At 38.3% G+C, this 21820-nt stretch overlaps 1 protein-coding gene across 3 annotated transcripts in view; it reads right to left on the bottom strand.

The window, feature by feature from the left end:
- Nucleotides 1–21425, bottom strand: part of slc38a5a (solute carrier family 38 member 5a) — a 40211-nt gene extending 18786 nt beyond the window's left edge. Inside the window, exons 1-10 of one of the 3 annotated variants that reach the window (XM_051653118.1) lie at nucleotides 21242–21425; nucleotides 10418–10558; nucleotides 9396–9431; nucleotides 6215–6347; nucleotides 5472–5559; nucleotides 4954–5069; nucleotides 2708–2781; nucleotides 2464–2556; nucleotides 2237–2315; nucleotides 2009–2091 (exon numbers count right to left, since the gene is read on the bottom strand). In XM_051653118.1, coding sequence (XP_051509078.1) covers nucleotides 2009–2091; nucleotides 2237–2315; nucleotides 2464–2556; nucleotides 2708–2781; nucleotides 4954–5069; nucleotides 5472–5559; nucleotides 6215–6282 — 601 coding nt within the window. In that variant the 5' untranslated portion in view covers nucleotides 6283–6347; nucleotides 9396–9431; nucleotides 10418–10558; nucleotides 21242–21425. The remainder of the gene's footprint in view (nucleotides 1–2008; nucleotides 2092–2236; nucleotides 2316–2463; nucleotides 2557–2707; nucleotides 2782–4953; nucleotides 5070–5471; nucleotides 5560–6214; nucleotides 6348–9395; nucleotides 9432–10417; nucleotides 10559–21241) is intronic. The other 2 variants (XM_051653119.1, XM_051653120.1) reach the window with 2 other exon arrangements.
- Between the last annotated feature and the right edge of the window lie 395 nt (nucleotides 21426–21820).

Genomic DNA, 21820 nt, shown 5'->3' with positions numbered 1-21820 from the left:
GTTCTTGCTGTGAGATGTTACCCCACTCTTCCACCAAGGCACTTGCAAGTTCCTGGACATTTCTGGGGGAAATGGCCCTAGCCCTCACCCTCCGATCCAACAGTTCCCAGATGTGCTCAGTGGGATTGAGATCCGGGATCTTCGCTGGCCATGGCAGAGCACTGACATTCCTGTCTTGCAGGAAATCACGCACAGAACAAGCAGTATGGCTGGTGGCATTGCCATGCTGGAGGGTCATGTCAGGATGAGCCTGCAGGAAGGGTACCACATGAGGGAGGAGGATGTCTTCCCTGTAACGCACAGTGTTGAGACTGCCTGCAATGACAACAATGTCAGTCCGATGATGCTGTGACACACTGCCCCAGACCATGACGGACCCTCCACCTCCAAATCAATCCCGCTCCAGAGTACAGGCCTCGGTGTAACACTCATTCCTTTGATGATGAACGCGAGTCCGAACATCACCCCTGGTGAGACAAAACCGTGACTCATCAGTGAAGAGCACTTTTTGCCAGTCCTGTCTGGTCCAGCGAAGGTGGGTTTGTGCCCATAGGCGACGTTGTTGCCGGTGATGTCTGGTAAGGACCTGCCCTATAACAGGCCTACAAGCCCTCAGTCCAGCCTCTCTCAGCCTATTGCGGACATTCTGATCACTGATGGAGGGATTGTACGTTCTTGGTGTAACTCGTGCAGTTGTTGTTGCCATCCTGTACCTGTCCCGCAGGTGTGATATTCGGATGTACCAATCCTGTGCAGGTGTTGTTACATGTGGTCTGCCACTGCGAGGATGATCAGCTGTCCTTCCTGTCTCCCTGTAGCGCTGTCTTAGGCGTCTCACAGTATGGACATTGCAATTTATTGCCCTGGCCACATCTGCAGTCCTCAAGCCTCCATGCAGCATGCCTAAGCATGTTCATGCAGATGAGCTGGGACCCTGGGCATCTTTCTTTTGGTGTTTTTCCAGAGTCAGTAGAAAGGTCTCTTTAGTGTCCTATGTTTTTATAACTGTGACTTTAATTGCCTACCGTCTGTAAGCTGTTAGTGTCTTAAAGACCGTTCCACAAGCGCATGTTTTTTAATTGTTTATGGTTCATTGAACAAGCATGGAAAACATTGTTTAAACCCTTTACAATAAAGATCTGTAAAGTTATTTGGATTTTCACAAAATTATCTTTAAAATACAGTGTCCTGAAAAAGGGACGTTTCTTTTTTTGCTAAGTTTATCTCTTTAAGGACTCTTGGTGTTCCTGTAACGTTTGGGGTTTGATTCCCAGGTAATGCATGAACTAATAAAATGTAAAGCTTAAATGCACTATAAGTTTCTTTGGATAAAAGCATCTGCCAAATGCATAAATGTAATGTAATGTAATTATTATGTAGTTGTTGAAGATCAAGACTGGCAAAAGGCTGTATGTTCAAACCTTGCAAAGGGTGAACTTTCCCCATTGTGCAAAGGTACTTAAAGGGATAGTTCTGAAAATGCTATTTTTTTATTCACCCTCATGTTTTTTTAAGCCAGTATGACTTTCTGTCTTTCATGGAACACAAAAGATGTTAGGAAGAATTACAGCCTCAGTCACCATTCACTTTCATTGTATAGAAAAAAGATGCAATGAAAGGGTTTCTAAGGCTAAAATTCTGCCTAACATCTTCTTTTGTTTCGAACAAAATGAAGGTGAGTAAATGATGACATAATTTTCTTTTTTGAGTGAACTACTCTTTTAAGGGATAAACCCCCAGGTTTCTTGTTATTGTCCCTGTATTAAGTTTACTGTAAGAAGTTTGCGTAAATGAGTAAACTAAATAACAAATTAGTAATAAGCAATAATCATTTATAAAATTAATAAAAAACCTTCCTTAGCTCACGTCTCAAACACTCAACCAAGCGCTACAGCAGGCTATGTCAGTGTGAATGATATAGAAATGTGAATGATAATGAAATATGATAGACTGACAAGGGAGAAAACAAAAAGAATAAATGAATGAGAGGAAAGAGGAGTGACCATACCAAGCCTTTTCATGAATGCCAATGGAAGAATGACACAGACACTAACAATGATGATGAGGTACTTCCCGTTAGCATACCACCCGCTGATAAAGACAAAACAGACGTATTACAAAAGATGCCATGAAAGAGTAAGAGTGATATATGACCATGGCAAAGTGTATTTTAGCCACATGCTCATAGATAAAATAAAAAAAGAGTACTTTGTTCTGTTTATTAAGTAAAACTCACTTGTTGTCTGGTATCTCCATAAAACTCTGAATAATATGAGGTAACTCTATCTTCACTATGAAGAGGTAACTGGACATTGCTGTTGGATAAAGGAAGAATGGTAAACTGCTCATTTTTCTCAAAATAATTATAATTGCATCTGAGTTTTAAATGATGTTGCAAAAGACATCAGTTGTGATGCCTTCTGACAATGTACCAAATGCCAGTAATAATGCATTTAATTTTACCTCCAACGTTATGCAATGTTATAATGCATGCTGCTAAGACTTTCCCAGGGTGACCAAATGCACGGTACCCAAGCTGTTCATATGCACGAATCCCTAAACACACAAAGAAACACCACATAAAGTTTAGAAGAAAGTTATAGTATTGTTATATAGTTATAGCATATTGTTATAGTACTGTTATGTTATCAGGATTGTGTTGAGAAGAAAAATAAGAAGAGAGTTACACATAATAACTGTTTCTTACCAACAACTCCTGCACTCTTTAGAAGAAGGTGAATGGAGTAAGCAGACAGCAGAGCAATTATTATTAATAGGGCTCTGGAAAAAAAGTACAGGAATTTCAGCTTAAAAAACTAAAAGCAACAACAACAAAAAGCTGTTTCCCTTGTAAAAACATGAAAACTTGGTGGTAACATGAGTGGACAGTTATTCTTTGTTATGAGACAATTTCAGTGAAATTTCAAACCAAATTATCTTATCAAATGTTATCCCTTTCAATCTTTTTTCTTTCTTTCTTTCTTTTGTTTTAACAGGTAAGCATCAGTGACATTTCAGGCTAGAATATTTAGATATCATCATACCCCATATCATTTCTCTTTCAGATATTTGATATTTAATTAGATGGCACACAGTATGATTAGGGTTATGAACGACAGACGTCAAAGCCATGATAAAGAAACAAATCTAATGCCTAATCTAATAAATGATGCATCAGACAAGCTCAGGGGCCATTAATACCAAATGTGTCCTAAAAGAAAAAAGAAATAAAATTGACATAGCGCAACGCATATAACTGAACGCAGGTGTCGAGATGTGTTTTTAACATTTAAATTCATTTTTTAACATGAAAATGCATCTACAAAATGCAGTGCTCCTGAGCAAAATGAAAAAATCTGAAAGAAAAAAAAACAGCTGGAGCTCATGTTTACACAGGACAATCAGGGCCGCATTAAGGTGGTCCGGGGCCCCGGGCTTACCCCTGCCAGTCATCAGAGTGGAGGGGAGCGGAACGTTATCACTCAATGATCATGCGCTACACAGACGGGTTTAGCCTTTGCACACCCTCTCTGTGTTTACATCAGCGTCTCTCGCAGAATGCGTTTTTGAAGATTTTTAGAAGAACATCTCAGCTTTGTAGGCCCTTTCAATGAATGTGAATAGTAATCAAAAGTGTGAAGCTCCAAAAAAAAAAAAAAACATTAAGGCATCATAAAAGTAATCCATACGACTCCAGTGGTTTAATCTATGAATTCTGAAGCGATCTAATGTGTTTTAGTGTGTAACTCATTTTAACGGTACATCTTGTCATTGCAGTCTCTATGCATGATCATGATTTCAAGCTTGATTACACACCCACTCTTCCTAGTGTTTGACACATACGCAGAGCGTTAGATGGCACTATAGGATGTGTAATCAAGCTTGAAATCATGATCGCCATGGAATTGCTGATGTCAAGATTTATAGAGATAAAGGAGTTATATTTTGGTCTGTTCTCATCACAAATCGATTGGATAATTCAGAAGACATGAATTAAAACACTGGAGTCTTAAGGATTACCTTTATGCTGGCTTTATATGCTTTTTGGAGCTTCAAAGTTTTGAACACCATTCACTTCCATTATATGGACCTTACAGAGCTGAAATATTCTTCTAAAAATCTTTGTATGTGATCTGCAGAAAAAAGAAAGTCATACACATCTGGGATGGCATGAGGGTGAGTAAATAATGAGAGAATTTACATTTTTGTGTGAACTATCCTTTTGACATATTTAAAAAAAATCATGTATGAGCCTATACATAAACTGGCATGATTTCAGTCAGTTCATGAACTGTGTACAGTCTTGTTTTGTGACAGCAATGTCAATGATCACTGATGGCTAAATTCTATCAACAAATACTGATTCTTTGTAAATTGTGTTCTATTTTTAGATCTCTTGTTCTTATCTCACTAATTGCTTAATATACAGTATTAGTAGATTATATATGATCTGGTTTGGGTATATGCTTATAGTATATGTTATAGTTTAAGTCATTATGGTTAAGAAGTATCTACAAAGGTATACATATCCAGGCATCCACCACCCCTCTTGCTAAAATAATCAGGGGAAAAAAGGAGACTGAAAATGAAAAAGAATCAAGTGAATATTTAGGAGAGTTTAATTTGGCTCTACTTGACAAATGGCTGCCTCTGTGCCACCCAAGAAGAAGCATGCAAATATTTGACTTTTATTTGTATTGCTGAATGTGAGCAGACTGGCAGTCATGTTTATGTGACACACATGAACGCACATCCCTTGCATCCTAACAGGGAAGATTCTTAAAATACTTTACTGTGCTAAAAATAAAAAACTCAGTACATTTCTGTTTATGGCAATATAGACACTCATTTTGGTCATTTTCAACAACCTTCATTGTACCAAAAGCAGCCCCTTTTTACATACACAAACAAACACAAACATGTAAATGTATGCATGATTGCAATCTGACTTACACAAAAAGAATGATTCCGGTGTTGGCCATGGCATAAGCCAGTCCCAGAATTCCACTGCCCATAATGGCATTACTAAGGTTGAAAATAGACATTCCGAATGAAGTCTTTCCCACAAACTGAAAAAAAAGAAAGATGAATGATATACTAGTCATGAATTTCCATAAAGCAAACAGTACTTAGAATACACATAAAGCAAACACAAAAATTATGGCATTTCATACTGTAGATTTGTCACTAAAGTTTACCTTTCTTCAAAAATAGTGCGTAATGTACTGTGTTTATCACTAACAGTGAATACAAAAGTTCCTTAACCTGAATGGGAATATTAGCATGTATCATGTAACTCCACAAACAATATTGAGGTAGAGTTGTCATAAGTTATTCCTACTGTTATTTTGTACATTTATCTGTAACGAGAGTGTGTTTGTGAGTGTTGTAAGCTCCCAATCAGTTTCACCCAGCCAATAACCTGTAAGGTTTGCATGACATTATTTAGGATATTTGCATGTCATACTCACATCTGTAAACTGAGTATTTATCGTTCCATTGATCTCACTGGTAAGGAATGTATCACCCGGCTCAGTCATGTTTTCAAAGGCATCAAATCTGTGTAATATATGCAAATTGAACAATTGATTGTCAGTATTTGTTTATTTATATTTATATCCATTTGAAATGTAACAGAGGTGAATATTTTCATTAGTTCTGTTCCATCTTGCCTATAAGGAAATTGCTTTGAGCAATACAGGAAATTACACAGCTACTGAATGACTGAAACAACTAAAATTTTTTAGAGGGGAGAACTCTTAGAAGAATGTATGTGTTTAATCTGTAATGATTTTGAGTTAAATAAATTATATGATTTGATTTGAGAGTGCTTTTGGGTGCATTTTAAAGCTTTAAATTGAGTCACTATTAACCTCTATTGTATGGAAATCAGGAAATTGAACATTCTTTAAAATATCACCTTTTGTGAATTCCTTAAAAGATATTCATATGAGTTCAAGAGTAAATGATGACAGAATTTAAATTTTTGGGGGAACTATTCCTTAAAAAAAAGTCTCCTAAGTGGAATATGCTACATATTTATAAACAAACCTTTGCTTTAAAAATGTAGAATTTACATGGCAAGTGCAGGTTATGTCATGCAACAATATCTATTGAGTAAAATTTGTATATGATTTATGATTTAGTAGAGGAGAGGAAGAAAGTAAAAGGTTTACAGATAGTTCCTAAATGTTGTGTTGGTCTGGAAACGTACCCATTCTCCATAGTGATTTTTTCAGGGCTGAGATCATGGTGACCGTTTGACATTTTCTGTAGCTCCATTTTGGTCTATATAAGGTTCAACAGTCCAAAGAGCAAGGTCTTCAAGGTCAAACTCTGTAAACAATCTGAAACACAGAAAAATGTAGTTCTGGGATTACCATTTTAGAGTGAATTCAAATGATTGTAAAATAACATGTCTTTATGTGTGATAATATTAATAATAATAATAGCAGCCTCTCAAAACATTTGTGTTTTTTTTAATATGAATGATATGAAAATCAATTGTTTAGTTTAGAGCAAAGGTGTCTACTGGCTGGAAATACATTTCAGATGTGATTCTCAAACTTGTTGAACAGCAAAATAGCAATCACTTGATATAATCATCTAATGTAGCCTTAAAGGACAGGAACATACAGCTTTATATCAACACATAAGAGAAACACAGAAAGAGAGAGAGAGAGAGAGAGAGAGAGAGAGAGAGAGAGAGAGGAGAGAGAGAGAGAGAGAGAGAGGGGTGAAAAGGCAGTGTTTTAGAGAGAGCAAGAAAAGCAATGGAAAAAACATTAAAATGTACCAAAAGTCTTCAGAACATTCCTCGGAGCATTACCAAATGCTATAAAGACACCTAATGGAAGATTAGCCTTGATATAAACCAGCTGTGAGTATGTGCGTTTTTCGCATCAAATTCACATACATTACCGGTCAAAAGTTTTGAAACACTTGACTGAAATGTTTCTCATGATCTTAAAAATCTTTTGATCTGAAGGCGTATGCTTAAATGTTTGAAATTAGTTTTGTAGACAAAAATATAATTGTTTCTACCATATTAATTTATTTCATTATAAAACTAACATTTAATTAAGAAAAAATACGTTTTTAAAATTGATGACTTGGACCAAATAATAAAGAAAAGCAGCCAATAAGTGCCCAACATAGATGGGAACTCCTTCAATACTGTTTAAAAAGCATCCCAGGGTGATACCTCAAGAAGTTGTTTGAGAAAATGTCAAGAGTACATGTCTGCAAATTCTAGGCAAAGGGTGACTACTTTGAAGATGCTAAAATTTTACACAGTTTTGATTTATTTTAGATTTTGTTTAGTCACAACATAATTCCCATAGTTCCATTTATGTTATTCCATAGTTTTGATGACTTTACTATTATTCTAAAATGTGAAGAAAAAATTATTATAATAAAGAATGAGTGTTTCAAAACTTTTGACTGGTAGTGTATATAAATTAGTTGTGGGAAGTACTTTGCAGATCTGTGTTTGCAATAGTAATTGAAGCTTTATTTATGGGAAACAAAGTAAAAATACACTGTAATTCGCATATGTGGGAGGTGAAATTAGATGCAGTTTGGCAAGTCAAGGCTAAAAGAGTAGGCTTACCATTCAGTGAAAAAATATTTTTTGTCAGGCAGTCTAAGCAATAAGTCCAAGTAAAAAATATAATTTAATAACATGATATGATAAAATATTATTAATGAATAAATCAACCTGACTAAATTAGGTAACACGAACAAAAATAATTGTTAAGGACTAGACCAAACAGAAGAAATTTAAAAGGATAGTTCACCCAAAAAACAAAGATTTTTTGAAGAGTATCTCAGCTCTGTAGGACCATAAAATGCAAGTGAATGCTGACCAGACCTTTCAAGATCCAAAAATCAAATAAAGGCAGCATAAAAGTAATCCAAATTACTCCAGTGGTTAAATCCATATCTTCAGAAGCGATATGATAGGTGTGGGTGAGAAACAGATCAATATGTATGTCCTTTTTTACTATCAATCTCCACTTTCACTTTCACATTCTGAAAGTTATAATGAAAGTCGAGATTTATAGTAAAAAAGTTCTGAAATATTGATCTGTTTCTCCCCCAAAGTGTTTGCATCACTTTATATTAAACCACTGGAGTTATATGGATTACTTTTATGCTGCCTTTATGTGATTTTTGGAGCTGAAAAAGGTCTGGTCACCATTCACTTGCATTGTATGGACCTACAAAGCTGAAATATATTCTAAAAACCTTTGTGTTCAGCAGAAGAAAGAAAGTCAAATACATCTGGGATGGCATGAAAGTGAGTAAATTATGAGAGAATTTTTGGGTGAACTATCCCTTTAATTTAACAATTGCCCCTTTTTAAAGTGAAAAGTACCATTCTCAACCTAAAAAACCTATTTGTTTCCTAGAAAGTGTTTTATTAAAGTTTTTAGTAAGCAATATAACTATATAAAGTAACTGAAGTATATGAATATGTATTGTATAAAGTAGTCACGAATAGCAATTGCCAGGTTTCTTTCTCTTTTCCGTGTGGTTTGAAATTATGGTGGTCACAGCATAGAGAGAGCAGAGGAACCAGCATGCATATTGTGCTTATGTATGAATACCAAGAATTATATGGGACAGACTGGAACATCCTAGAGCTGAGTGTGCTCTAGGACAAGAAAAACGGCTGATGCAACTTTTCATAAGCTTGCACTTGGAGTGTAACAAGAACATTTTTTTACCAATTTTATTCCAAGCTTGTAAGTCAGGAAATACTTACAGAGACTGTAATAATCTGCTTGGCAGAATAAAAGTGGCAGGTCATTGAGACTCCCAAGTGTTTTGTTTTTTTATATTACCTTAACAGGCAAATTGTCTAATGTTCATTCAGTGCTTTATTTACATTTTGATGCTGAATTCCCCAAATAGTTTGGGTCCTGCCAAAATCTTGGTAATAAATTGGTCTGGGCAAGTCAGAATGTTATACAGTATGTACGTACATTTAACATATTGGAATCTTGTGCTCAGCTATTGTGATTATTTCGTAAATGTATAACAATCTTTTTTCAAGAGAAAGAAAGAGAGATATACTGTTGGCTTTTAGTAAAGTATATTTTAAAACTTTCCATCACAGAAAGTCTGTAGCTGTTTGGTTACTATGTAAAAATATGTCCAAGACTGAGAGGTTCATACAAAAGTAACTCTGAAAAAACATGCCAAAAAAGACAGCTAAAACCAGCCTAAGCTGGTTGGCTGGTTTTAGCTGGTAGCCCAGCCTGGTCATAGTTGGTCAGGCTGGTTTAAGAGGGATTTTGAACACTTTTTTAGCTGGTCTCCCAGCCTGGCCAAGTTGGTTTAAAGGGATAGTTCACTCAAAAATAAAAATTTGCTCATCATTTACTCACACGTTTGGGACAGCATGAGGGTATGCCTTTCTTCTTCTGAAAAAAACAAAAAACAAAGATTATTAGAAGAATATTTCAGCTCTGTGGGTCCTCACAATGCAAGTGAATGGGTATCAGAATTTTAGAGCTGCAAAAAGCACATAAAGGCAGTATAAAAGTAATCCACAAGACTCCCGTGGTTAAATCTACTGTGTATCTTCAGAAGTAATATAATATGTGTGTATTTTATTTTATTTTTTTTACTATAAATGCACCTCCCTGCCCAGTAGGTGGTGATATGCACGAAGAATGCGAATCGCCAAAAACAAAATAAGAAGAAAGTGAAAGTTAAATTGCAGATTGATAGTAAAAAAGGACTTAAATATTGATCTGTTTCTCACCCACACCTATATGTCGCGTCTGAAGACATGGATTAAACCACTGGAGTCTTATGGATTACCTTTATACTGCCTTTAAGTGCTTTTGGGGCTTCAAAATGTTGGTACCCATTCACGTGCATTGTGAGGACCTATAGAGCTGAAATATTCTTCTAAAAATCTTAGTTTGTGTTCAGCAGAAAAAAAGTCACCAATCTGGGATGGCATGAGGGTGAATAAATGATGAGAGAATTTTCATTTTTGGGTATACTATCCCTTTAAGCTAGGAGGCTTGCTGGTTTCCCAGCACTACCAGCTAAAAAGTGTTCAAAATCCCTCTAAACTGACCAGCCTGATCAGGCATGGGGGACCAGCTAAAACAAGCCAACCAGTTTAGGCTGGTTTTAGCTGTTTGTTTTATCAGAAGGGATAAACAATTTAGGTTAAATAAAATTTGAAATTAATAAAATGTGCTAGATTAAAGAAACTGTTAAGCAATAAAAGTTCAGCCTCCTAGACAGACTTATGCTTGGCCACATGACTCTTGTCTGATGCAAGACCTTGTCACTATTGAAACAGGATCAACCTTCCTACACACCCTTATTCAAACAGACAAACAAATTTATTCCAGGAGGAAGTGACTGCATTAAAAGAGCAACTACTCACCACAATGACAAAAGATATCCTACAGAAATCCCTATGATTGTAGCGTGTATCCTAAATCTTCATTCATTCAATTTTAGTTTCTGTGATGCTGTAGTGAAGCTGTCCAGTCTGTCTGAGCACAAGTCAGTGCTTACCTGTGTCCTGAGAAGGGGGAGGGGAGCAAGAGAGATTAACTCTTGCATGGAGACACTAACAAAGAGGGATGAGTGGACATGTGTGTGTAAAAATTCTATGTTTCGGGACACCCTGGCCTTAGTCTTTAATCTTTCTTATCACTCTAATTAAAATTAAAATAATGCATCTACCTACATTTATACACATGACTTGTGTTTAGGCATTAATACAAGTTAAAATATTCTCGAAAACAGACATTCAGAGCAGGCTTTAGGATATTGACCCCAAAGTAGGGTCAGTGTTTGGGTGTAAATGTTTATTGTTTAATAAACAGGAGAGTAAATTTGAGGAAGGTGTGTGTTTACCACCCGGTATTTCAGTGGGTGGGAGAGGGCATATTTGTGTGTTCTTGTGTGGGGGTGAATGTGTGCGTTCTTGTTTTGTATGTAATGAGATTAGAAGATCAGGGTTGTTTTTAAGGCTGCCTGCATGCACCTGCTATACAAGACCTGGAATAACACCAACTGACAAACGAAGACTTTTACAATGTATGTATTCACATTATGAAGAAATGTTAATATCCTAAATAAATTACATATGTGCTTTTCTGAGCTACATTGAATATTGCACGCTGTGTTAATGCACATGGTAAAAAGACTAGATTTTTTATATTAGCAGATAGAAGCATCTAGCCTTCATAGTAATTACGTAGCTATGAATAAACCTCTGCTCTTGTCCTACATTGTAGGAACCCCTAAATAATTCCCAATGCTTCCTGTGTATTGCAATAGCCCTGGCTGGAAAAGGCAGTTTTCACATAAGTGGATAATCTGAACACAACGGATTTCCAAAAGGAATCAGTCAGTCATTAATATGTATAATAGGCTATATGCCATCAAAATGTTTGCCAAAATATTTGCCTGGCTGATGAAAATCAGGAATATTGTCAAATGCTAAATATTTGTCTGGACAAATTATGGAAACATGGGTTTGGCAGGAAACAAAATTGTTGTTTATTGGCACTGAATTACATTTATACATTTATAATGAATTTCTACTGTATATTTATTTGCTGATGCTAATGATAAGTTAAAAATGTTGGGGACATTTTGACTTTCAAAGCATTAGTATGCAAAAAATGCATATTATAAGGATGCAACCCATAGTCACAGCAATTTGCAGGCCAATCAAGAAAACAGCTGGCATACTTAGTCACTGCTATTACCAACATAAAGCTTAAAGGAATATTTTGTGTTCAATACAAGTAAAGCTCAATAAACAGCATTTGTGGCATAATACTGATTACCACAAAAATTAATTTTGACTTGGCCCCTAAATTTCTTTAATAAAAAGCATAAATCTGGGTTCCAATGAAGCACTTACAATGGAAGTGAATGGGGCCAGTCCGTAAACATTAAAATGCTCACTGTTTCAAAAGGATAGCCACAAGACATACTGCATACATTATGCATGTTAAGATGATTTTAGTGTGATCAAATCTCTTACTAACCTTTTCTATGAACAATTATAGCCAATTTTACAACTTCGTTACCATGCCGATGTTATGTCAACAAGCCCTAAAACGACTTTACTACTATTGCTTTACTACTATTCCAACTATTGTTAACAGTAAATGTTAACAATAGTTAATGCATTATGAACTAACAGGAACTAACAAATAATATTTTTTTTTTTAAAATTACACTATGTAACACAATTTTTGTTCCTGGGTAGTAAGTGTTATTTCCTAATTGCTTATGCCTCAAAAGAATAGAAAATGGCTATTATTCCCCACAAACTTTGCTTTTGTGACCAGGACAGTTATATTTTGAAATTTACCTATTTCCAATGAGAAAACGGGTGAATTTGTGTCTTTTCATTCACATAAAGTCAGAAAAAAACAACATATGAATCCAAAATCCTTCTTTATCTGTGGTCCGACGAAGACACCGGCTTTGACCTTTGCCTCAGAAAGCTTAGGGAAGAAGTCTTGAAGGTACTTGAAGGCTGCCGACTCCTTATCTAGAGCTCTGACAAATTGTTTCTTAATGCCCAATTTGATGTGTAGTGGTGGCATCAGCACCTTCCGGGGGTCCACCAGTGGCTCCCACTTGACGTTGTTCCTCCCCACAGAGAACTCGGTCCGCTGTGGCCAGTTCCGCCTGTGGTAGTGCACCTTGGTGTCCCTGCTGTCCCAAAGGCAAAGATAGCAGGGAAACTTGGTAAAACCACCTTGGAGACCCATCAGGAATGCCACCATTTTGAAGTCTCCTATGACCTCCCAGCCGTACTCATTATACTTCAAGGCGTCCAGCAAGGTCTTGATGCTGTTGTAATCCTCTTTGAGGTGCACCGAGGGAAGAGACGGGTACTTGTTACCATTATGGACCAGCATGGCTTTGAATATTACTTTAGTATAAATACATGTTAATTTGGATTCATATGTTGTTGTTTTTTTCTGACTTTATGTTTACGAAAAGACACAAATTCCCCATTTTCTCATTGGAAATAGGTACATTTCAAAATATCACTGTCCTGGTCACAAAAGCAAAGTTTGTGGGGAATAATAGCCATTTTCTATACTTTTGAGGCATAAGCAATTAGGAAATAACACTTACAATAACATAAGGGCATGAGCCTCAAGACCCTTTGTTCGCGAATTGCCCTCGTTCTAAGGTGCGCATTTTGAACTACATCGACGATTGGCTGTTACTGGCCCAATCAGAGGCTCTGTTATGCCAACACAGAGACTTACTGCTTCAACATCTAAACAGCTTTGTCCTCAGTGTCAACTGGGCGAAGGGCATGCTCTCCCCAGCCAACAAATCTCCATGAGTGGGCACACGCGCCTTACAAGCGAGCGCGTTCAGGCCATTCTACAGTGTCCGTCTCAGTTAAACTTGGAAAGAACACAGTTTCAAAAATCATTGGGGTTTATGGTGGCAACATGCAGCACCTGGACAGATGTGAGGAGGGCGTGGCACATCAACCGCCTAGTGCTATCGGCTGTATTGCTAGCCTTCAAGGCTTTTCAGTCCGAAATAGCGAGCTGTCATGTTCTGGTTCGCTCAGACAACATGACAGTTGTGGCATATATAAACCACTAAGGCGGAATTCATTAATCACCATTGATGAGACTGACGCATCACCTCCTCCTGTGGAGCGAGCATCATCTCCTTTCCCTGAGAGCGACATATATCCCAGGCCGTCTGAATTACGGTGCGGACCTATTGTCATGCAAAGTGGTGATACCAGGCGAATGGAGTCTTCATCCTCAGACTGTCCTAAGGATTTGGAAAATATTTGGCAAAGAGGAAATCGATCAATTTGCCTCAGTGGAGAACGCACACTGTCCCCTCTGGTACTCGAAGTCCCAAGCCCCACTGGGAGCGGACGCAAAGGCCCACAAGTGGCCTGTGAAACACAAATATGCGTTTCCCCCAGTGTGCCTCCTTTACTCTGTCATATGTAAAGTCCGAGAGGACAAGGAAGCGATTCTATTGGTTTGGGCGAAATGGCCAAATCAGTCATGGTTTCCGGAAATGACAGATTTTGAACGGCTCGCCATGGGAAATACTGATGAGGGGGGATCTCCTCTCTCAGGTGCAAGGCACAATCTGGCATCCCCAGCCCAAGCTGCGGAACCTGCATGTGAGGCCCCTGAATGGAGCATGCTATACGCGCCAGAACTGACACATTCAGTTATGAACACCATTTTGCAGGCCAGAGCGCAGTCCACGAGACGCCTCTATGTGCTAAAATGGAATGTGTTCACTGACTGGTGTCTTTCACATGGCAAAGACCCAGTGAACTGCCCCATACCTGAAATTCTCATATTTCTTCAAGAGTGATTAGACGCAGGGCTCACTCCGTCAACGCTCAAAGTTTATGTGATGACTATATCTGCGTATCACGCACCTGAAGCCGGCGCCACTATAGGCAAACATGATTTAATCATAAAGTTCCTTAAAGGAGCAAGATGGTTAAATCCACCTCGGCCAGCTACAGTCCCGACTTGGAACCTAACCTGGGTCCTAAAAGCACTCACAGGTCCCCCCTTCGAGCCTTTGGACTCAGTTGATTTGCGTGTGCTCTCTATTGAGACCAGAGTTGGGTAGAGTAGCCAAAAACTGTACTCAAGTAAAAGTACAATTACTCCAAAAAAAATAATTACTCAATTAGAAGTAAAGGTTCTAACATAAATAATTACTTGAGTAAAAGTAAGAAAGTATCCAATTAAAATTGTACTCAAGTAGTGAGTATCTCGTTACTTTCACAAATGACATAATGGACATTAACTCCCCTATATTCCATTACATAATACACATTTAACATGTATTACAGAATTATTACTATTATTAATGGAAATTCTGTTATCATTCACCATCATGTTGTTCCAAACCCGTATGACTTTCTTTCTTCCATGCAACACAATTAGGAGATATTAGACAGAATGTTTGCCTGAGTCACTATTTACTTTCAGTGAATGTGTTTTTTATATATATACTGTATGTATTTTGAAAGTGAATGGTGACTGATGAATTTGTCAATAAGAGAGGTTTGGAAACATTTCTAGTAAATATTATGGTGAAAACATGAAAATGTACCACAAGGACATTATATATAATGCTGAAATATAAACCAAAGCAAGATCATGCTTTTTAATGCCTTCTTTCGCTATTTCATAGCTTTTAAAGTCCTGTGTGGATTCTTATTTCAGTGTAGTTACAGTTTTCAGTGTCATAAGTATTTAGATCATTAGTTCTGTACAGCAGTACCGCCAATCTCTAAATGCAGAGTATGCAGCCTACGTAGGGCACCAACTCACTCGCTGTGTCTGAAACCACCCCTATCCATTATATAGTGCACTATTTCGATCTATCCACCTCACTGTGCACGCGCAGAAATGCTGTCTGTTCCTGCTCCAGTTGTCGATCACATGAATGGCAGTGATTTACACTTAACTTGGATGATTACATGGATTTACACAGTTAATCCACCTGAAGTAGCTGCGATGGTTTCCAGTACCCACGTGAGGGCGCGGAGTAAATGCATAAATACTGTTTATTACATGCAGGATGCGGGACAAAGCACGCTGATATATTGCTGCACTGATTTAAAAATGTACACTTAAAAACTGATGTCATAAGAGCTCAGTTACAGAATCACCCAGAAAATTACCATCTCATTACACAGAAAAGCCCACGTTACGATTAGAGCCAAAATTTACCTCAGCGTGCTGCCTTAAGTTGGAGCTGTGATTTTTATCTTGAAATATCAGCTTATCTTGGTATTAAATGAAGGCACTGCATGACGAAACTATTATTTTTTCACTGTGCGGAGCAAAGAAAGTGTTTCACTTTGAAGAGTTTGATGCTGCTGCAGTGATTGAGTGACAGTTTGTGACACCGGCTCAGCACGCGCAGCTGTGTGAACTTCCGCTCTTGTAAAAGACCCATTCAATAATCTCTCAATAAATTACACATTAATTAAAGTTAAACCCAGTAATGTAATGACAATAATGCCACCCAATGTAAAGAAGTAAAAGTAAAAAAATTTCATTAGAAATGTACTTGAGTGAGAGTAAAAAGTACCCACTTTTAAACCTACTCTAAAAGTAAATGTACTCAAAAAAAAAAGTTACTCAAGTAAATGTAACGGAGTAAATGTAGCGCGTTACTGCTCACCTCTGATTGAGACCGCATTACTGCTGGCTCTGGCCTCAGTAAAATGGGTCGGTGATTTACATGCACTATCAATTGACAATTCATGTCGGGAGTTTGGTCCCGGTCTTTCAAAAGCCACTGTCAAACCCAGAAAAGGCTATGTGCCTAAGGTTCTAACCACGCCCTTTAGAGTGCAGGTGGTTCACCTTCAAGCATTCATCCCTCCTCCATTTAATTCGGATAAGGAACAATTCGTGCATTTGTTATGCCCTGTGCGGGCGCTACACACATACGTTGAGCGCACCGCCAGTTCAGACTGTCAGATCAGCTCTTTGTGTGCTATGGAGGATGCATGAAAGGAATGTCCATCTCCAAGCAAAGACTTTCTCACTGGATCGTTGATGCAATTGCCCTGGCTTACTAGTCGCAGGGTAAGATTTGCCCAATTGGTGTTAAAGCACACTCAACTAGAGGCATGGCCTCCTCATGGGCATGGACGAATGTTGTGTCTTTACAAGACATGTTTTGCAGCAGGAAGGTCTTCTCAAAACACATTTGCAAGGTTTTCAACCTAGACGTCTTCACAAATCCTCTCTGTTTAGAGCGCTTGCTATTTCGTTGGCCAAACATATAAACTCAGCAAAAAAGGAACTTCCCTTTTTCAGGACACTGTATTTTAAAGATAATTTTGTAAAAATCTAAATAACTTTACAGATCTTTATTGTAAAGCATTTAAACAATGTTTTCCATGCTTGTTCAATTAACCATAAACAATTAATGAACATGCACCTGTGGAACGGTCGTTAAGACTCTAACAGCTTACAGACGGTAGGGAATTAAGGTCACAGTTATAAAAACTTAGGACACTAAAGAGACCTTTCTACTGACTCTGAAATACACCGATAGAAAGATGCCCGGTGTCCCTGCTCATCTGCGTGAACGTGCCTTAGGCATGCTGCATGGAGGCGTGAGGACTGCAGGTGTGGCCAGGGCAATAAATTGCAATATCCGTACTGTGAGATGTCTAAGACAGCGCTACAGGGAGACAGGAAGTACAGCTGATCATCCTCGCAGTGGCAGACAACATGTAACAACACCTGTACAGGATCAGTACATCTGAATATCACACCTGCAGGACAGGTACAGGATGGCAACAACAACTGCCCGAGTTACACCAGGAATGCACAATCCCTCCATCAGTGCTCAGACTGTCCGCAATAGACTGAGAGAGGCTGGACTGAGGGCTTGTAGGCCTGTTGTAAGGCAGGTCCTTACCAGACATCACCGGCAACAGCGTCACCTATGGGCACAAACCCACCTTCACTGGACCAGACAGGACTGGCAAAAAGTGCTCTTCACTGATGAGTCGCGGTTTTGTCTCACCAGGGGTGATGGTCGGACTCGTGTTTATCATTGAGGGAATGAGTGTTACACCAAGGCCTGTACTCTGGAGCGGGATCGCTTTAGAGGTGGAGGGTCAGTCATGGTCTGGGGTGGTGTGTCACAGCATCATCGGACTGAGCTTGTTGTCACTGCAGGCAATCTCATTGCTGTGCGTTACAGGGAAGACATCCTCCTCCCTCATGTGGTACCCTTCCTGCAGGCTCATCCTGACATAACCCTCCAGCATTACAATGCCACCAGCAATTCTGCTTGTTCTGTGCGTGATTTCCTGCAAGACAGGAATGTCAGTGTTCTGCCATGGCCAGCAAAGAGCCCGGATCTCAATCCCATTGAGCACGTCTGGGACCTGTTGGATCAGAGGGTGAGGGTTAGGGTCATTCCCCCAGAAATGTCCGGGAACTTGCAAGTGCCTTAGTGGAAGAAAGGGGTAACATCTCACAGCAAGAACTGGCAAATCTGGTGCAGTCCATGAGGGGCATTGGTGGCTCAGCAGTTAAGGCTCTGGGTTACTGATTAGAAGGTTGGGGGTTCAAGCCCCAGCACTGCCAAGATGCCACTGTTGGGCCCTTGAGCAAGGCCCTTGACCCTATCTGCTCCAGGGGTGCCATATCATGGTTGACCCTGCACCCTGATATGTGAAAAAAAGAATTTCACTGTATATGTGTGATAAATAAATACAATTATTATAATTATAGAAGGAGATGCACTGCAGTACTTAATGCAGCTGGTGGCCACACCAGATACTGACTGTTACTTTTGATTTTGACACCCCCTTTGTTCAAGGACACATTATTCCATTTCTGTTAGTCACATGTCTGTGAAACTTGTTCAGTTTATATCTTAGATGTTGAATCTTTTTATGTTGATACAAATATTGACACATGTTAAGTTTGCTGAAAATAAAAGCAGTTGAAAGGGAGAGGATGTTTCTTTTTTTGCTGAGTTTACCCCTCCTTTTAAGTATGGGCTCCCCATCATTTTACACAACCACCTGCTTTCAGGCCTTTGTAATTTCCCATAGGTCACAAACACTTTCATTATAAATAAAACTTCCTTCCCGACTGGGTTCGTGAAGGGGTTAATTCATACTCTATGACTATAGTTCATATATCTATTCAGAGTGTTCCCCTCCTGGCCAACATGAGGGTCACTCACTTGCAGCATACTTATGTCGGTCACCATCCCTCGGAACTGTGGTGTCATATTTCCTCTCTGGAAGGTTATGTCGTGTAGTGCGGCGTGATGGAACTCTGTTTCCCATATGCGTTAGCAGAACGCATGTCAAGTGTACTGAGTCGTAAGGGAACGTCTCGGTTAAGTTCGTAACATCGGTTCCCTGAGACAAAGGGAACAAGACATTGCGAATGCTGGCCGCACTGCAAGACTCAGAGTTCTTTGAGGTGCGAGCGATGTGCTCTTTGTCCCTCAGTTAGAAAATTCTGAGGAATGGTGCTTGTGCGCCTCCTTTTATAGCGGACAGCTTCGTGCCTAAAAGGGCTGGGCTCAAATACCATAGCTAATATTAGAATACTGGCGTTATTGTAGAAGGGTTTCAACTAGGACGTTTAGAAGGACACTCCCCATATGCATTAGCAGAATGCAATGTCTCGTTCCCTTCGTCTCAGGGAACTGAGGTTACGTATGTAACAGAGACTTTTTGAGCAATTTTGAGGGAAAATGCGTGCATTTTAGCGTTTTAGTCACTTTTCAAAAGTTGCTAAGAGTTCCAAATAAGTTTTAAAAGTAGCCAAATTTGTTGCTAGGTGCTTTTTGACAAAAAAAAACTTGCCACTGTAGTCTGAAAAGTTGCTAAATCTAGCAACAAAATTACAAAGTAAATACGAAGTCCAGCCTGCTGGACGCAGCTGCTTGTTCGCGAAGGTTCGCGCGCACAAATGACGTCATCGCAGAGTTCACCTGGTCTCTGCAAAGCTCCATTTGGTGTGGTCCTGCACATGCCAATTTTTTTTTACATTTCGCGTGGTGCTCGCGCACTTTTGCACGAATTTGAGGAAAGGAGCAGGGCAGATGTGCCTATGCTTTTGAGGCATGGTAAAACTACTGAAATAATATTAAAAGGACAATGTTTTCACAGCGAAATTACCTGTTGTAGCTCCTCAGTTGTTCTTGTTCAAAAAGACAAGTGAGCCTGTTCATCCACTACCTTCTGTATACTGAATAAAATGGTCTAAACAATATACTAAAGTTTGGTTTCATTAACTGAACAGCTCTTGTTTATTTTATATAGTGTAAAAAAAATTTTTTTTTAATTATTTTAAATGTAAAACGTATCTTGGCTATAAAATATAAAACACTAGTATCTGTAAACAAATAAAAGTGCTTGAGTTTAACCACTGACGGACAATGTAAATTGCCTACTAATAGTTCTGAAGTGTTTTTGTTTTGTTCACCTCTTGCATATGACCAGCGAACATGGACAGTTATTATAATACCTGGCTAGGTAAATGTAAAGTTCATCAAAGCTAGACTTCGCTGCAGTTTCCTGCTGGATTAGCTGATATTTTCTCTGCAATGTCGTCTGTCATCTGGAAAACAGTGCAATTGCGGTGCGCGTCAACTATAAATGCCTGAAGCCGCCAAGAAGCACTGCCATGCTAGGTGAAAGTATAAACAAGGCTTAAAGTTTGCAATACTATGAATTAGATAAAGGGATCTGCTCCGTTGTAGATTTGACACAAATGTGCACTGTGTACGGGTATCTCACCAGAACATACTTGCTATCCAGGAAATGTTTCTAACAAACATTCAGAGATAAAAAAAAAAAAAAAAAGGCCACAAAGAACCATTGCATCATGCACTGTCGTTAAGCACCTTTATGATAAAATGGAACTAAAATACTACAATCAAAGTTACATTGCTTGTGGTTCTTAATGCAGGCCAGAACTGAATGAATGACTCAGTGTGCGTCTCTGTGTGTAGCCCATGTACTATAAGGACATGTATGTAAAAAATAACACTATGTTCTAAGCATAGTGATGTGGTGGATTACTGTATATAATAATCAACCTTATTCATTCATCACGCCACATCCTGTCCACATCACATGTGAATCATATGTGCGTTTGGGGGGATAAGAGGCAGAAAATCCTAATTGAAGAATAGCACAATTCATAATTCATGTAAACATTCATTGTAATGGGGCTATTCAAATGTTCTCGTGATTATTATTCAAATGGAATCCACAAGATTCTGGATGTATGGACATTAGTTGGAACAATGTGAATCATTAAGGAAGTAATATACATTATATACAACACTTCAATGTTAATCAAAAGCTGAAACTAACTGTGAAAGGATACATATAAAACTGTAGGTTTTAATTATGCTTTTTTCCTTCTGAACTATTATTTTAAATAAAGTATTGCTAATATTTGCTGCGATGAGCCATATGGTTTCCACACTTCCTTCTAATGAAGGATCTTATGAATGATGCTAGCAATGATTCAAGACACACATAAATAATTGTCCAGGGACTCTATCTAAAAAAAAAGAAAAAAACAAAAACAAAACACACACACACACACACACACAGAATAAAACCCTGTGTCAACTGTTAGTAATGCTGCTTTGGAATTGTTTAATATTGAGTGAATATTAAGAGTTAATGTTGTCTCCTTACCTTTGATACTTTAAAAAAAATCTTCAAATTAGTGTACCAACTACTAGCAGGTCCTATAGAATACATGCAGAAAAAGGTGATATACTTGTCCTCCAGGATAATGGTTAATATTCCCCGGTTCTTCAGTATATCATACAACACAGTCAGACAGACTGGATGGGAGAGAGCAAAAGAAAGAGAGCCGGAGTGTGGTGGCATGTACTAGTAAGGCACGTTTTTTTAGCCACTCCCTTCAGTTATACAAAGAGCAGGAGTTCCAGTTTGTTCCCGCCTTATTACTGTCATCAACATTCAGTGAATTACATGAATACAGTGTTCTCAATCTCACATATGTTGCATTTCCTCTTTCTGTGTGTACCATATGTGAATACTTAACTACTTTATAAATCAAACAAATAACCAGTAAGGGCAGCATAGAGTAAATTATAGATTTACACTAAATGTATTAAGACTAAAAAGATGACAAAATAAACCTTTAGGATCCAATTTTCCTGTAAATACCAGCTTCCAGTAAATTATTTTATACCATAAAAGTAATCCATAAGACTCAGTGGTTAAATCCACATCTTCAGAAGCGAT

The sequence above is a fragment of the Myxocyprinus asiaticus genome, chromosome 24 (assembly GCF_019703515.2).
Source record: "Myxocyprinus asiaticus isolate MX2 ecotype Aquarium Trade chromosome 24, UBuf_Myxa_2, whole genome shotgun sequence".
NCBI classification, from domain to species: domain Eukaryota; kingdom Metazoa; phylum Chordata; class Actinopteri; order Cypriniformes; family Catostomidae; genus Myxocyprinus; species Myxocyprinus asiaticus.
This window is presented reverse-complemented; position numbering and strand designations above follow the sequence as displayed.